Source organism: Nestor notabilis, unplaced genomic scaffold (genome assembly GCF_000696875.1).
Source record: "Nestor notabilis isolate BGI_N333 unplaced genomic scaffold, ASM69687v1 scaffold19177, whole genome shotgun sequence".
Lineage (NCBI taxonomy): Eukaryota > Metazoa > Chordata > Aves > Psittaciformes > Psittacidae > Nestor > Nestor notabilis.
In genome coordinates this window covers 44,626-63,170 of record NW_009937130.1, presented here as the reverse complement: position 1 = coordinate 63,170, position 18,545 = coordinate 44,626, and the positions used below count along the sequence as shown (strand labels likewise).

Sequence of the window (18,545 nt, the reverse complement as noted above, 5' to 3'; positions counted from 1 at the left end):
GGCACTATTCAGTACCTAAGTCTTATTTTGGGGCAGAAAATAAAACAGGTTTCTTCCTTTCCAAACAGAAAACTGGTAAAATGTTATGCTTTTGTTAGGTTTCTACAGGTTTTTTTTTTGAATGTCTAGGTGATACATGGGCACAAGAAAATGCCTGTGTTTCCTTTTTTTGAAGTGAACATAGTAAGGAACAGTTTTTACCTCATAGCAGGTGTGATTATTGCCTATTTTGTTGCATGACTACAACTGAAGTGAGTTAAATAAAACTTCCAACATTCCACTCAGACTTTTCCACACCTTGAAGAAAAAAGTGAAAGATTGGCTGTGGTGTAGACATTAATGAAATTAATTCCATGTCAGTGATTAGCTAATGGTTACTTATATTTCTGCTTTATTAGACTCATCAAAATGATTTTTAGAACAGAGAGTGGTTACAGACAGAGGTCAATAGTAAACAACACTGAACAAAGAAAGTGTGATGTGCTTTTGTCTTAACATCAGAATGACTTATATTTGTGAGATGGGAAGAACAGCTCCCTTATGGAATGTTTTTCATTATTTTTCATTTTATCTTTCCCTGACTAAATCAGAATTATTGTTAGAGTTTTAAAATTCTGTCCCAGTACTTGAACTGAACTAAGTCACCAACAAAATGAAAATTCAAATATTCATAAGGAAAATTAAGACTTATCGAGTAGTTGCAAAGCACAGATCTTCAGCTTTTGGCCCTTATGAAAGAAGAAATTAATCTGACATTTTCATTGAGTTCCCCAGCTCTGCTGTAAGCACTTAGGTGGTTTTGCCCTAGTCTTCATGTGGATAAATGTGCTGCTGAAAATGTTATCTGTTTGTGCTACAGTACATGTTAATTAGTAAATTTAGTTCTCGTTATAATCATATGTTTAACATAATTTTGAAGTAGGTAAGCTTTAAAAATATGTCTTAAATTTCCAGTATCATGTAAGATGTCTTTCTTGATCTTTAAGTCATATTTGCTCTCATTTAAGATCATTGTTTCTTGTGCTATCCCTTGTGGGCATGAAGAAGGCTTATTACAACAACCTTTTACATAGTTGAAGGCTGTTATCATGTCTTTCCTCAGTCTTCTCTTTTTTAGACTAAACAAGCACACTTCTTTCTAGACTTCTGATCTCGTTTGTTAAACTCCTCTATGCTTTCTCCAGTTGATCCACCTCTTTTGTGGTTAACAGCTATCATAAAAAATTACCTCCACTAATATCAAGAAAGTAATTCAAGAATGTGGGTATTTATGAGAGAACTGTGGTCACTTGCTCACAGATGAAAAGTCCTCTAAAGGACTTTTAAAGTCATAGGAACCCAGTCTTGATGAGCTGAGGGAGCTTTTGAATTTCCCACTGGATCTAGAAGCAATCTCTACCTCAGCAATTACATGGTCTTGTTGGACATGTGCCCAATTTATGAAAATGCAGTATTTTTAGATTGCAAATATATGAGAGAGCTTCTCATTTACCTTGCAGACAGTAAAAATTTTAAGTAGGCTGTGATCAGATATCTAGGAATAAATACTACTAATGTATATGTATGGTTTATATGTAGAAGAATATGTGCACTAAGTATTATTATTGTATATATGATATGCATTCCTAAAAAAGGGTTAAAAATCTCCTGTGAATCATATGGTTGAACTGTACTGAGGTACACAGGACTTGCTTATATAAATAAAAGTAATACAGAATGCTTTCAGCAAAGATTTTTGGTCCTCTTTATAATGTGCCTTTTTTTAAATGTAAGATAACCCCATTTTTTTTGGTTGGTTGTCCCGTATTTCTCAATACATAGATAGTATGAGGTGATTGGTCATTTTCATAGTTCTCATCAGAGATTTTATAGGACAATTGCTATAATGAAGTTTGATGTTCTTGATAGACCGTAGTCAAACATTCTATATGGTCCTTAATAGAACCACAGGGAAAAGTGAGTACAGACATGAACAATGAACAAGCTGTTTGAGGTAATCCGTTTCCTACCTGTGTATCTGTTATTCTCAGTGAAGGCATGTCTGCTTAATTGCATAAGTATACACTTAAAATTGAGGAGAACTCACATCTACATTGGACCTTACCTGAGGTGGACATGGATAGCTTTGTTTTTATCTAGGGGAGCTGAATGGTTCTGGAAATATTTTGTGAATTTTAAATGCTAAATTCAGTTGTTTTTCTTTGCTGTCAAATGGTTAAAGCTTAAAAGGCAATCTGGATTAGTAACTGTCTTTCAATACATGTAAGTGGTCAATTTAGTTTAAACAACAGATGGTTGATGGAAAAGCTCAACTGCCTCCTGAAGCTGCCTGTGTCAGTCTATTTTGATAGTTTATGTCCCAAAAGTGATTTGGGACCTTGTTTTCAGAAAATTTGTGCAGACTAATATTAGTGTATAATGTTTGATGGGAGGGAAAAATCATGACACCAAGAACACTGTGTTGCTTGGTGATAGAAGAGTGCTTTATACTTTGCCCAGCATATGTAGCCTTCAGGAGTATACTTGGTCAACTGACTTAAATCTAGAAGCATAACAAGCAGTCACATCACAGCACACTGTGCTTGTCAGTTAAAATAATTATGGATTTTAAGACCAAGAAGGGCCATTAGATCATTAAGACTGGTCTCCTCTCAATATAAGCTTTATTTGCTGTCTGTGTACAAAGCCCACTAACTTGTTGGAGGTAAATCTTTTAGAAGTTGCCCTGCCTTTATCTGTGGGCTCAAAAGCTTTCTTACAATGATTGCTTATTCTAATGATTTGTCATTGCATCTGCTAAAAAATTACATTACTAATTTGAATTACTTTGGTTTTACACTGCACCAACAAACTAGTCTTAGTATCTAGTATCTCTCTCCTGCAAAAAGTTCTTATAACTTCAGTTGTTACAATCAGATCACCTTGGTACCATAAACGAACTAAAATGTTTCTGTCTCCTGCTGTATATCTTCCTATCTTCTGAATCCTTTATTTTTGCACCTTTTCTGATCCCCCCACACTCATAATAGCCTCTTAAAAATTTGGATGTAAGGATTGGATGAAGTATTTCAACATCAGCCTTAAAAATGCCATTTACAGATTAAAAATCCCCTTGTGACTCACACATTCTTCCCCCCTCCTTCCAATTCTCTTGTTTTTTGGATAGGCACCAAAGAGAACAGGACAGGAGGGCATTTCTCATACCATCTCTGACAAGCATCCAACAAATGCCTGCATATTTGGGGCTGAGAATCCCCAGTGGGATCACAAGGGATTCAGAACAATTGAGTGGTGATACCTTACACTGGAGAGTATCTTGATCTCAGAAATGCTGAAGTATTTTACAGATCCCCCATTCTACTTCCCTGTCTCCTTCAAATGCCTTTCTGATGTTTTTCACGTGCACCTTCTCTGTCTTTTCTCACAGCTGTATACTCAGCAAATATCTGGGATATTTCACAAATATTTAGTTAAGAATTACTGCATGATGGGAGTCAGTACCAGTCCAAAAAGAATAGGTTGGCATATGAGAATGAATAGGCATGCTGAAGGATTCCAGAGGCCTGCCATTAATGTGTTGATCACAGAGATATAGCAGCCTCCAAAGTGCAGGAATTCCTGAAGCAGGGAAGAATTTTAGTTTTGTAGCTTGAACAAGGACTTTATTTAACAGCTATACCTTTGTCTGATCATCAAGTAGGAGAGTTTTGGAAGTAGACTTTGAATGTTATCAATTGTTTTAACTTCACAGTGATAGAGCTGTACTTTGTTGAAAATACGTAGTTGAAACTTTAATGCTAGGAGTAGTGGTAATATATATGTATTTTCATCCGATTTGGAGAAAATTTAATGCCTAATAAGTGGGTGTTTAGGTAATGCTGCAGTGCAGCAATTCTATATGGTCAATTTAGGACGTTTCTGAGATCTTCCCTTTAACTTTCCATTACTGTCTTCTACTTTCATGGTATTTTTGTAATCTCTTTGATAACAGCTGCAAATGTTGCACAGATCCTGCAGCCAAGAAGACAGAAACTCCCTAATAAGGCTGCTTGTACATTGATTCTGTGAGTTGTCGGCAGAAAGAATGAAATTACAAAACATGAACCCAAGTGAGATTAACAGAGGACATGACAGCCAATAAACTTGGGGGTGCAGACCAATATCTAGCCTCAGGGTGGAAAACACACAGTTCCAGGTTGAGAGGTAAGGTGACTGTAGGAAGTTCAAAAGCTAGAAAATCAGTGTCAGAAGTCCACCAGGGTTTAGCCAAAATTGGGACTGCTCTAAGAGCCTGTGTTCAGACAGGTTCTTCTGAAACTTCTTTTAGTTTATTTTTGTGGTTTAGTAGTTTTTCTCTAGAGTCCCTTGAGCTAAGCACATGCTCTGATCTTTGTCCCCTAATGTGTATTTTTAATATCAGTACTCTAACTGATGGTGATCTTGTTTCAGAAACTTGGGTGTTACTGAAAGGCAAGAGTCGATACCTTTTCATTTGTAGTAAAGCAATTTTGAATGTGGTACTTTTCCAGTGAGTTTTAAGCACTGTGTTCACCATGGATATGACAGTGACTTAAGATGTTAGCATCCAAGATACTGCTTTATTTTTCGTGGTCTAAGCAAATTCAGGCTAAGCAAACTTAGGGCTGTAGTGGGCACTGAGCCTTAGTTCATCTTTCTGTCCTGTGATATGATTAACTGTTGCCTATTCCTTACATATGTTTATTGAAATACTTCTTAAAAACTGGTAGCTTGATCCAGTGTTTTCTCTTCCTTATCCTTGAAGGCTACTATGAAATTTGAATCTTACTTCCTGCAGATTAAGCTCGTCACTTATTTTCCTGTCTATCGTGCCACAGAAAACAAATTGTTCTTTTTCCTTCTGCAACAGCCTTTAAAGCATGGAAGAGCAATATTATACTTAAAAAAAAATAAATTATTCTGGCTTACCTAACCTGAAGAAAGTTTATTCAACCTTTTTTTCATAGGTTTTGCTTTTTAGAGTTCTAGTCTTCTAGTTGATGTACTTTGGAGATTCTATACTTTGTCCTGTTTTTGGTTTTGTTTTGTTTTTATCTTGATTTACTTCTATGTGCTGCTTTATGAGTACTGAACAGAACAATAGAATTACCATACAAGCCCAGACAGTGGTATTTGTCTGCATCTCTTACACTGTAGTGTTTGCCTATTTACTAACCCATGAGACTGTTCACTCATAATCAGTGCGTGATGCAAAGTAAACTTAAACATACTTTTCTAGAGAAAAAAACACTTCTTTCCCATGTTGCTTTGTGCATCTGATTATTCCAATTTTAATGTAGTGATTTATACTGGGTCCTTACTTTTGTGCTGTTTTTTCCTCATATGCTATCTCCAGTTAGCCAAATAATTCAGGATTCTTATCCTGTAGACTTTTGCTATTTATTTCAGATTTATTTCTGTTTGACTAGCAGAGTCGTCTGGTCTTTTCTCTGCTCTTCTAACTCATATAAATGTCATCTACTAATTAATAATGTTTAATAAAATAAATACTCCATTGCCCATCAATGAGGGAAATACTGTATAGGACTGGATCCAGGACAGACACTATGGAGCCTCATTCAATATCAGCTTCCATGGTAACAGCAAACTCTGATAGTTCTTCCTGAGACTGGTTTTCTGAAATAATCTAAACTGTATTTTCCTAGCTGACATATGAAATGTCACCCCAGGCAATGCTGAAAGCCTCTCTCAAGTTGGGCAACACACTTTACTGGAAAGTAGAGAATAAGCACTGATTGTTACCTGGCGCTGATTGTTGGTGCAAACTGCTGAGCAGCACTCATGGTTGCTCACACTTCCTATGGTCATTTAAATCTCCCATGTTTGCCCCTCTCAATGCTGAAGCAGTGTCAGCCTCTCTTGGGAGTGCTGCTGGCTCCTGGCAGGGGTCTTGGACCTCACTGCTGCCTCTGCCATCATGCTTAGATGGCTGGGTATCACTTCATAGCACCTCACCACCACATCAACCAGCAAAACCCCCCTTAAATGGTATTTTGTGTGACAAGTATTTAATAAGTATTTGATTTGGAAACTCGTGATATTCCCAGCTCAGGCCTGAGCCCAGCAGCATTTCAAAATATTCACACAAAAAAGAAAAAAAAAAAGGAAAATAAAAATTAAAAAAGAGCTTTACATTTATAAATTACAAGAGAACATGTTTGTTCATCAGGAAAGTGCTTAACTGTTCCACTTCATTTTAGAAAGTGTAAGAGGAAATATGTTTTTGTAACTTCATTTAACTCAGGTGAGTATATCAATTTAAACCGCCTTCACTCCCACGAACTTCCAGACTTTTTGTAGGTTAAGTTGTCCTTTGCAGTCGCTTTTGAAAGGTGGAAATCAAACTAGAGAGAGCTGTGTAAGATTGCTAAAGTGATAAACGTACTGGAAGTGCATGAAGTGATCTTTGACATGATTTATTTCCAAAAGGAGACTGTTAACAAAATATATTGAAATATGTGTACTAGTTCAGAGCAACTGTAAAAGAAGTAGCATTGCAATTAAGTGCTGGTATAGTTTAGTAACAGATGTAGTAAATATCTGACTCCTTTAAATAAGATTATGTATTTCTCTCAAATATTTTAATTTGGTCAGAAATTGTTGAAATAGTTGGACTGCCTTTCTTATAAATAAGTTATTTCCCACTCTGAAATGTGGCAGGAGATATGCAGGAAAACAGAGTAAGATATCTTTTCTTACCCTTCTGATTATAAAATGGATAAATCTTACATGAAATGTGGATCATATTAGGGTGTAAATGAGCAAACCAAGGAGCATAGATATACATCAGTAAACAAAAGAAGATAATAAATAGGTTTTTCATTACCTGAAAAGGTTTTGCATAGGCAGAAAAGAGTTTTTTTGTCAAAATACTGATATTAAAGATCAGTGTATTAATTTAACAAACTGGGAGGTGACTATACTGCAGTTTCAGTTTCACAGATGGTCAATGCAGAAAATTCACTGTGTTTAGAAATGCCCATGTCCACTGCACGCTCTGCACAGTGAGAATCCCGTCCTCCCATTCCCCTCTCAGTAAAATATAGACACCAGCACTTCATTTACAGGGATGCTCTGTGGATACATTACAGCTTCTTGAAAGACTTATGATACCAGGAATACTCAGGTACCAAAGATCTACATATAAAATAAGACTAGCTAAACTTATTCAGCAGATCTCATCACAATCCAAAACCTGAGGTTATAGTTGGAAGAAAAATAGAGTTATATTAATTTTCTTCTCGTTAACAACTGGTTGAATTTTAAGTGCACAAGAATAATTTGCAGTATTTTAAACTTTCTGGCGTCTTTATATTAGTTGTGGGAGTTTTCAGTAATAAAATTCCACCCATTCCCATTTTAGCTCAAATACACTAGGAAGCTAAAAATACAAGAGATTTCATTCAAAGTCTATGGGAATAAGATAGCAATGGCTTGCCTACAGCTCTCTGAAAATGCTTTTTGTCTCTGGAGGGATCATATTGAGATGATTGTGAGTAATACATTGTGGGAGTTTTTTCCTTTAACACAGCTCTTGGTTTAATCATGTGCCAAGGATTTAAACAATTGTGATTTATCAGATCGGGAAACAGAAACTGGATGTCACACTCCTTGCCAAATCTTGTAGAGAGTGGGATCTGGATTGGCATAGTTTTTTATTTGTCATGAGGAAAAAATATGCTTCCTATTTTGCTACCTTGTCTAAAATTAAAAGATTGGGGTAGAACATGGTATCATAATCCTGAAATAGCAGATGAAACACTAATTGAAATTTTAGGACTATGGCCAATAATAAAAACTTTGAAATTATCTGCTGGAGGATAGAACATAATTTTATAGTTTTATATTTATAAACTTAAATAGTGTTTTACTTTCTATATTTAACCTTTTTTCAATGTATGTTCATATATTACTGAACTGGTGAAATGGAAGCAATGCCCATTCTCATTCTTCTTTTTTGATTTTTTCTGTTAGCTGAAACAGTATATGGAAAGGTTTAAGGAAAGGTCATTATCGTAATAATTTGGCTTGAATTAACTGCTCGTGAACAGTGCCATAGATATGTGAAGTCAAGAAGATTACACTAGAAGCTGAACACTCAGTGTGGGAGCTACATGAAGGACATAATACAGGTTATATAGATTTTAACCTTTCCTTCTTTCTTATTCTCCAGTGGTTGTACGATCTTTATTTCTGAGGTACATGCATAATGAGGACTTCCTTACTCTATGTAGATGAAGTATACTTTACAATCTTTTAGGCCCTTTTCCTTATTGTCACATGTAGCAATGTCTTCATAGTTTAAAACCAGAAAATGTTTTATCTTCTCAGCAAAGCTGGCTAGTTGCTAAGAGAGCTGAAGTTCCAAATCCAAAGACCTTCTGTGAGGGTAATTAGGCTGTGAATTTAAGTGTCTGTGCTTATAAAGGGCTTAGACATAACTTTCTGTTCTTTCATGAAACCTATTAGGAAAATTGAGATTTTAAAATCAATAAGTGCAGCTTTACTGGGGCACTTGAACTTCAAATTCAACATGTGGTCATATTGGGTTGACATATGCAATGGCCAGGTGCTATATTTTTTTTTTTTTGCTGTTGAGGCTGTTTTTTCCAGGGTTTTGTTCTTTGTCTGTAGTCTTCCCACTCATCATTTGCTTGGCATCTTAAGGTGTGGATAAAGTCTATATCCACAGGTAATGGCTAATGTGGCAGATGCCTTATACAGATAGGTGAAGAACAGTTTAAGAAATCTGTGTGGTGTGAGGATTGAAAATAAAAGAATAATTAAAGGAAAAGCACGTATTAGTAAGAGGATGATAATTATTGCTGGCTTTGAAATGTATGATAAGTCAATTCACCTTCATCAGTATGTGTCATGCAAAATTCACCTGACAAAAATGTTTCTTTATTGACTTTGTAGAATTATCATTAAGGATTCTTAAGCTGGCATGCTGACATGTTGATTTCTTCTGTTCATGTTTTTTGAACAACTTTTGTACTGCTGAAACTGATCATTCTCTCAGGTTTATCTTGATGGTTATTGGAATATGCTTACACATTTAAAAAAAAAATAAGTTATGTTTTATGTTAATTGCTGTTGATATACTAAGATGATCCCAACTTTCATTGTTGTTGATCAAGGACAAATGAACTAAGCTTTTCAAAGCTGCAATTCAGTGAAACACTCAAGCATGTACTCAACTTTAACCATGTATACTGTGCTGCAACTACCTGCTAAAAGTACACAGATGCTTAAATGTTCTGCTGGATGTAGTAACACTGAACTTTAGAGAAATATGGCATGTTTTGCTGCCTGAAGCCCTCACAGATAAATTATCTGCCCATTATTATTCAAACATGTGCTGCTGTTGCATATACCACGGCTAACCTGAGAACCCTTAGGCAGCAATGAGTCTCTGACCATAAATACTAGCCACATGACTCATGGTAACAAAAGTCAGACTGCATGTGCAGTAAAAAACAGCTCTGATTATGACAGGCTGGGTTAGAATAAATTCAAAATGATCCCAGTATCAGCCATTATCTTCTTGTTGACGCTCTGCTTTCCCATCCTTCCCTCCTCCACTGTTGGTTGTTATCATACAGATTGTCACATCTAAAATCGGTGCTTTGAGAAAAGAGCCAGATTTTCACACCCTTAGCATATAATAAAGTGCTATAAAAATACTTAATGTGATTTTTACTGTTTTAAAATATATGACGTGACAGATCATAAGAAAACCAGACCACCCCTCCTTGGCTCCTCCATTAGCTCCCTTTAACTGTTCATTTTATAGCTCATGGCAATGTAAGCATACAAATGGGGGGGATTAAAATTAGAGGCTCTATTAAAATCACTGCCTTTAATTTTGTGCAGGTTATCCGATAATTTATTTAAAAACCACAAAACAGAACAGTAATACAACACAAAAAGGAGTCCAAGTGACATGTACTTCCCTTTATCACTGTCAGTGATCACTAAAGACATTTCTTCCTCTAAGTATTCCTGTGATACCAAGTATCCAATTGGGTTAATTAGCCTCTTTTCTACCATGTATTACTCTTTGGAAATCAAAATGAAATGCAGGGCACCTGGACACCTATTGATGTGTCCCACTTTGGTGATTCTCAACAGTGAAAAATCCCTTGTAGTAAGTCAGATTGTTCAGAATCAACTTTGCTGAGGGATGAGCTTTAAGGATAAACTACAAGGTAGATAGTTAAAAGACAATTCACTTTACAGCAAAGTTATTGAGTTACAGTATTTCACTTTAAATCTTGGTTTTGTGTGTTACCTATTATTTATTTTTCTTATGAGAAATATTAAATGCATGATCTTCTTCCTAGATTTACAATAAATATGAACTCTAAACAATGACATTACTATGGCAATCATAATTTGAAGAAGCACGCCCCTCGCACACAGAACTTTTTTGCATTCAAAATTTTACAGGTTTTATTCTGTGAAGTCTGTCATGCACTTTGAAAGAAGAGTGGATTGTCTAAGGTGCAGGTTATATGCATGAAACAGACTAACCATGCTAACCTTTAAATATTTAAGATAAAACTTTTCAATGTAAAAATATGATAATATGAATCATGATAATTTCAATAGGGAATGGAGCTCTATCACAAATAGGATTAGGTTTTGTACTATTTTACAATCCAAATGCCTATTCCCAAATGTTTGCAGTCTGTATAAGGAAACCTAGGCTCAGAGGAAAGATTATCACCCCCATAAGCACTGTAAAAAAGGATGGCTACCCTGCTGATATTAATTCCACTTGAATTTTGATTCTTGCATACTACCACTTTTCTTTTATTTTTGAAAGTTGAACCTTATGAGCATCAGCCAGTCAGCAAAGGTCATAAGCATGTGTTCAGCTTTGACCTAAGTGGGAACATTTATCTGTTTATTTTATAGAGAGCTAGATGCTGTTCTGAATTATTTGCTGAATTCAGAGCCCGCACTCGTTTGCCTTGTGAATTTACCTTTTAACTTCATTAGGAAGAAGATAAGATACTCTGTCAAAGTTTTTGTTTTTAAAAAGAGTAATTAAAGTTTTCTGTCGTTCTTTCATGCTATTTCAGAACCTGGTTTATAAGACAAGGCTGGTGGCTGAGGTCAGCTGCTACGACGTTTTGCTGCTGTTTAATGTGACTTAATAAAAGTGCATTTGCTTAAAAACATAGCTTTCCCTTTTCCCCTGTGTCCTGAGTTACCAGCTGGGTTTAAACCAAGGCACCCTGTAGATACTGCATTTTTGTATGGTTGAGGCTGGTTTATTTCTGACTCTTTTTTTTTTATTAATTTTTTTCCTTAGGTGTGAAATGTTTTAAATCAGATATAGAACAGTCTGTATCCTATCAGAGTAACTGAAAATTAAAATGGTCTTTCCTGATGAGGCTGAGGTAGTGTTTCTGTTCCACCTTTTTACCTCAATCCTGGAGCAAAGCCTGTGGATCCAGATTTATCCACTATTATACTGCTCTGTTAAGTAGAGCTAAAAAATAATAATTCTATTTGAGACAGTGTGTAGTCAGCCATCACCATATTAACAAGTTTACAGTTTGGCTGCGTATTTTGATTGGATCCCAGTTGTGTAGCATTAGAGAGCAGATGTTCCTGGTGTAATCTGATAGTAATTTTTACTCTATTTTCTAATTTCTAGTCAAGGATAGATGATTTGATGAGACCAAGGCCTCTGTCAAACCTCAACCCTACTCTACCTCAAACTGATCCTTTGACCTGAAAGAAGGAACAAACAGTTCTGCAGTAAATTTGTTTCTTTGTGTGCTGTACCTTAGCTGTGTTTAGATGAATGCAGAGCACCAATAAGATCATTTTGGATAGTCTTTTTTTGTCCTTGCTAAACTTTGTCTATGGTCGGAAAATAATTTTATAGCAGATTGAAGCATACATTTTCTAATAGAAAATTGGAATAGAGGCTTGTGGGCAGTAATGAATTATAGTATGTTGAAAATGTCTGTAATGAGAACTGAGATGTAAAGGGTAATAATGAGGAAGTGGAGCTCTGAGGGCAAAGGTATCAGCACCAAACTTGGTCACAGCATGTGATAATTTAAGAATTTGTTATGGCAAACATTTTTTGCATATATTAGTATACATGCAATTGGGAAATAGAGACTGAGGTAAAATTAATTACTGGTTGTTGCTTCTATTTTATGTTGTTGCTGTTTTTTTCTTAATTGCACTAGATTGCAGTAGATACCAAAAAATGTTCTGTGCATAGGCCTTTTTAATTCTATAAACGTCTAACCTTTTGTGCAGTCTATTGGTTAAACATCAACACAGGCACATGGACCAGATGGCATTGTATTTCTCAGTCTAAGAGCAAAGAAGTCAAGGGATTTGTTCATATTAAATTATCCTCTTTCCTGACTGCTTTAACTGTTCATTATTTTAATTATCTACAAAGGTGTAATTTGTGTTTTTAATGGTACTTTTAAAGAACTTTCAATTGACTGTATTGTAAATAGATGTTAGTTTCATTATCCATATCAGTACTGTTATGATAGATTATGATGGTAACACTAACTTCTTCCTGAGATGTTAGACATTGTACTAAATAATAAAAAATAAGAGGGCATTATAGGGAGTTTCGTTGTGTCTGTGTATAATTGTGTCCTTCCTTACTTTCCCTCTGGTTTTACAGGGCACAATGACTACATGTGTCCTGCTACTAACCAGTGCACCATTGACAAGAACAGAAGAAAGAGTTGCCAGGCTTGCCGACTAAGAAAATGCTATGAAGTGGGAATGATGAAAGGTGGTATGTACACAAATCCACAAATCCTCAGCACTGGTGTCTGCCCTGTCTTTTAACTTTATTGGACAGCTGATGTGGTTCCTAAAGGAGGAAGCAACTGATTTTGTTGAGCGGAAGTGTACTAAATCAAAGAGCTGTTAAATAAAAAATAAAAACTTTTCAAATATTATGTTAATAATCTTGCCCAAATTTGCATCAAAATTAATAGAAATATTAACTTCAATGAAATTAAGATTCTTCTGTTAATATTTTTAATTTGTTATGGTTTTGGTCTCTTGTGGTAGACTCCAGATCATGATGCATGAAACTTAACACAAGATTTTGTAGCATTTGGCAGTTCAGTGTGAAAAGCACTGGTAATCTCATATCAGTCCATATTCATGAAAATAAACTTCTGAATATGTAATACTTGTTCTGCAAATTCTGGAGGGGAAAGGCAATTCCTCTATACCAGTACTGCACACATATTTTATACGTAAATTAATTTCACCCAACAATATTAAAGGCTCACTCATTTTATAAAAACAGAAAAATGCCATTTTCATGAAACATATGTAATAATGATGTCAGAGAAGAATCAAATGCTGAGGACGATGAGAGGGCTGGAGCACTTCTCCTATGAAGACAAGCTGAGAGAGGTGGGCTTGTTCAGCCTGGGGAAGTGAAGGCTCTGAGGAAACCTTACAGCAGCGTTCCAATACCAAATTGGGGCCTACAAGACATCTGGAGACGGACTTTTTACAAGGGTATGTGACAGGACATAGGGGAATGGCTTTAAGCTGTCACTGGGGAGATTTAGATCGAAGAAGTTCTTTACCACGAGGGTAGTGAGACACTGGCACAGGTTGCCCAGAAAAGCTGTGGCTTCCCCATCCTTGGCAGTGTTCAAGGCAGGGTTGGATGGGAATTTGACCAACCTGGTCTAGTGGTAGGTGTCCCTGCCCATGGCAAGGGGGCTGGAACTAGATGATCTTTAAGGTCCTTAAAGTAAATAAAATTATTTATATACCCAGGATTTAACTTTTGGATGCAAAATTAGAAATACATGACAATACTGAAGAATTGCTATGGTGTGTTCTTAGATAGAAGAGTTCTTTTGTAACATAGTTTTAGATTAATTGCAATATGTGCCTTTCTCCTCTATGTTATAGTACCTTGTGTTTGTCAAAAGTAAAGTTTGTGGTTTGTTTGTTTTGGGCTTTTTTGTTTAGTTTTGTTTTTTTTTAAAACTAAGCTCACAGTTTACAGACAAGCAGATCAGGTGCATAAATTCTGCCTGCTTCTTTAAGACCACTAATAATGGACTGAAGTCCATCACTGGTTCATAGGCAAGACTTTAAGAATATTTATTTTATGAAGTCTGGAGAAAAGAATCTTGAGATCCCTCAGTTACAGGTTATAAGTCTGGCATCCCTGCAATGAAGACATTCAAGAAGGGTAAAGATGTGGGATGAAGTAAAGCATTCAAGGTTCTGCTAGAGTCATTACCAATCCCATATTGTCCATGTAGCTATGCGAAACAGTAATCCTTTTCTTTAGGTAACACTTCATGATTGTCACCTTTCTCGGATGATAAAGGTTAAATGAATATTCTTGGTATACCATCTCCTTAACTTTTAAAGTCTTAACTTTTAAATCTTTAAAAATATTTTCAGTTGGGGTTTTTTTGTTTGTTTTCTCTTAGGAGGTCTTTTCCATTTTATAACACTTTTCTTCAACATACTTGAATCACAAAATGCTGTGATCAACTCAGGTCACATTCTCTAATATTTCATAGTCCTCTCAATTGAATCTTTGAATTTAAATCATCTTTTTTTTTCATATTGAAAGATTTGCTTTGTTTAAAGCATATCATACATTTGAAAAATATTCAGTTGTGTCATATGTAATTTCCATTTCCTTATGATGATATACCTTTTAGATATAGTGGAAAAGAGCTGTAATTTTTCTTTTTCTCTCAGTGTAATCTCAGTTTTTCTTCTGCACTGAATTAACTGAGGTTTCTTAATAAATTTTCAAAAGTACTAACTTGTGACTTTCATCTATCATTTAACTTCTGAGCAATAGCTGATACTAATTACTGAGTTTCAGTAAACATGGGGTAAAATAGGGTAAAAACTTGATTAAATGTCTCTGGTTAATTTTAAACATAGGTTATAAACTATGGTTGCTAACATTTTTTCTTATAGAAGGTCACTTAACACAGCATAAAAATGTTAGTATAATTTTTAATAGAGTGGACTCAACTGAAATATGGTTCTGGGGCTTCATTCAGAAAAAATGCAGGCTTTAAGTGTCTCTTAAGCTATGCTGTAGGAACACTCATTTCTGAGTTTCTGTGGAAATTTTTTTATTTTATTATTCCACTGTTCTTTCATTTTCTAAAAAATTCTTTTAGTACTGAAGAGTTATTTTCATTCTCTCCTCTTATGTTTGCAAGTGTTTTCTTCTGTGTCTGTTACTGTGCTGCTTTGAGAGATAACTGGAATGTTAGAATCTCTGCTGATATAGTCAGCATCTGAAGCAGAATTTATAGCCATTATATTTTGTCCAAAGGTTTCAATCTCTCTGACTAAAACAAAAAGACCTTAAAATTATATGTTATTGCGTGGTCTGTGCACCCCTTTTTGTGTGTAAGGATAAAATGGTTACATGGAATAAGCTCCTTGTCATGTCCCTCTTTCTTCTCATTGGATAGCAGGGAAGGGTAACCTTGGTTTTGTTTATGATCCACTGATGCTTTCTTGAAGATTGTTTCTGTTCTGGAGAATTATATTCTAGCTTATTATTTCATGTGATGAGGGCAGGGGCCCAGCTTCCAAATGGAGTTTTTATAGCAGTAGCAATGCTGAAGCTCCAACCATGTCTATAGTCCAGGTCTTTGTCTTCTCCAATACAAATCTACTTTTCTATTTCTTCATTGCTTTAATGGCTTTCTGATGACTTGGCTCAAAGGACTTCATTGTCTGAAATAAAAATCACCTTATTTTTATTGTTATTTATTAATTAAGTATTTTTATACTGTGGTAAATTAATTATTATTAGCATGCTACATTCTTCCCGTCCTTTCATGAATGGCAAAGCAGATTAACCATCAAGTGCTCTGTGCGATCAGAGCAACAGAGTGCCAGTGGAATTAGTGGCTGGGCCAAAAGTTTGCCATAATGTTGAATGATAGATCCTTAATGAAAAATCAGTTGTGTGCCTGCTAGTCCATGTTTAGCCACCCTGAGATTTACATAGTTCTGGCAGTTGTTGAATGCTGATGATTTACCAGCTTCAAGTTGTGTGAAATGTGGCGATCGAGAATTTGAGTGTTCATGTACTAGATCCAGATGGTGATTATGTATGTGACCTGGGGGTATTTACTGTCTTTGAACAGCCTGAAATTTCATTTGTAGAGAAAAGATTCCAAGTTCTGTTTCTTGTGATAATGAAATTACAGCATTCCAGCGCATTTGAAGCCTACACCCTTCAGTGTTGCCCTCACAAAGTATCTGAGAACCCTTCAGAGATTATTGCAGTACAGCCCAGGAAATACAAGTCTGTGTTTGCCGTAACATTGTGCTTTCCTGCATGGAAAGTGCCTGTAGGAATGTACATTAACTCATAGTGATTAGAGTTTAGAGCTTGGAGGTTTTCAGTTTTCTTTTACATTCTCTTGAAATAGTTACCTACCAGTAACAACATGGGAATTCAGTCTGATTCAGTGACAATATTGCTGGAGTTTAAGACTAAGTTTTACAGGGAAAAGAAAAAAACATTCATCAACTTTTGCATCCTCTCAGAGAGGGACCTTGCTGATTTTTGTCTTTGAATGTAGAGAGCTATGCTTCCTTGCTGAATGCTATATTTGTTCATGCTAAGAGGCTAGAGAGCTATTAAAATCATTCTCAAAAGCAGAGGTAAATCGATGTCTGATGCAACCACTGGAAGGGCTCCAGACATTCTAGTTCGCCATGTCATTATCTTTTAATGAAATATTATATTAAAAATAGGAATTAGTGAATGAAGGAAAATATATTAACAATATGAAACTATTTTGGTTAGCCTGTGGACAACCTTTATGATATTTATTAGACATACTGTTCTGTACTCGGGCGCATAACTGTGTAGGTGGGGCCTGATAAATGTATGAGGAAATGTATGTTTTTAAGATGTAATTGATGGGCTGAAAACGTGTACTCAAGCTGCATTTGAAGCAAAGTTTTGTGAGTTTAGAACAACCTTCTGGAAAAGAAGATGGAATTGAAACCAGACTTTTCAGTGAAATGTTTCTTTTCCCCTTTTGTACACATGCAAAGTGTATTGTTGCTGTTGATTTGACCCAAAGTACAATATTCTATGGTTCTGTCCCCACAATAAGAGAGACCATTGCTGTGAACACTTTTGCCAAAAATTCTTTATCTTCCTATTCCACTGCACAGAATGATCTGGGCTAGAAGGAACTCCAGGAGGTCTCTTGTCAAGCTACCTGCTCAAAGCACTTTCAATGCTGAATTTAAACTAGGTTGTTTAAGGCCTTTGATATTCAGGTGGAAATGGGACAACCTGTCTTATGCTTATTTATGCTATAGGTAGTTATGTAAAATTTTTTTTAATACTGCAGAGTTTTTGATATTTTACTCTTGAACTCTTGTTTGAGATTGTAAACCTAATTATATCTGTATACATGTTTACATTTGCTTTTTGCCTTTTGTATACTTAAAAATTCCTAATAAGGAATTGTTTTAGTTGTGATATTACTTGGGAATAGATACAGCAATGAAACAGTCCACATTTAAATTGCTGATTAATTTTAAATGAAGTCTAAGATCCTTGCTGTGTCTCTACCTCTTACTGCCACTTGTTCGTATCACAGGTACCTCAGGGTGTCACTGTGCATTCACTGGTTTTGAGAAACCTATGCAGGTCAGACAGTTGTTGTCTTCTTGCTGAGCTTCAGAATCCTAGAGTACTAGAGTTTCTAGTGCTTGACATGGTTAGGCATTTACAGTTCAATTCTAGCACTATCAGTCCTGATACATCAGGCCAAACAGCTTCAATACCTTAATTAATTTATCTAATTTCTAAAATGTAGCAGTTACACTTTCTTGTTGTCTTTGAGAATTATACTAATGGACTCACTCCTAAAACTACTTGGCTTTTCCAAATCATGGTTGGAATGTATGGTTTCTGTAAAGGCTTTCTTGTGAACCCTGAAATGTCTATGGCTTCACTGTAAATTTTGCCTAGTAATGGGGCTGTTGCTATACTTACTGTAGCCAAAACTGAGTATAATTTGTGCAGGAGTGTCAGCACTGTGAGATTAATTTGAACGATAGATTAATTGAACTTCTCTTGCTTCTCTTTTACTTGTCCTCTGATGCTCTTTAATATGAATGCCAAAGATTGAATGCCAAAATACATATTAGGATGAATCATGTCTTGCACCTTCATCTGTTATTAGTAGATCATTGGTTCTCAAACTGTGAGTTATGAATAGTCACTAGAGACCCCAAATTACATTTGCCTGCTTGTTAACAAATTTTTTTTTTTTCCCCACCAGGTCTTTAAAAACTTTCCATGGAATACATTTTTTTTTTTATGATCTTCATTGTAGCTGATAAGAATACTGGTACACTGTGATATGTAATGTGACTTGATCACTGAGCAAACTGGTGACAGAGCCAGAAGTTGAACCAACCCTGGTCCCTGCATCCCCCCACTACAACTT

General features: G+C 35.6%; 1 protein-coding gene across 1 annotated transcript in view; it reads left to right on the top strand.

Moving 5' to 3' along the window:
* The window catches only part of LOC104408936 (estrogen receptor-like), a gene marked incomplete at its 3' end in the record, with an annotated part of 61,388 nt that overhangs the window by 975 nt on the left and 41,868 nt on the right, over positions 1-18,545 (top strand). The window contains exon 2 of the mRNA XM_010018680.1: positions 12,716-12,832. Coding sequence (XP_010016982.1) covers positions 12,716-12,832 — 117 coding nt within the window. The remainder of the gene's footprint in view (positions 1-12,715; positions 12,833-18,545) is intronic.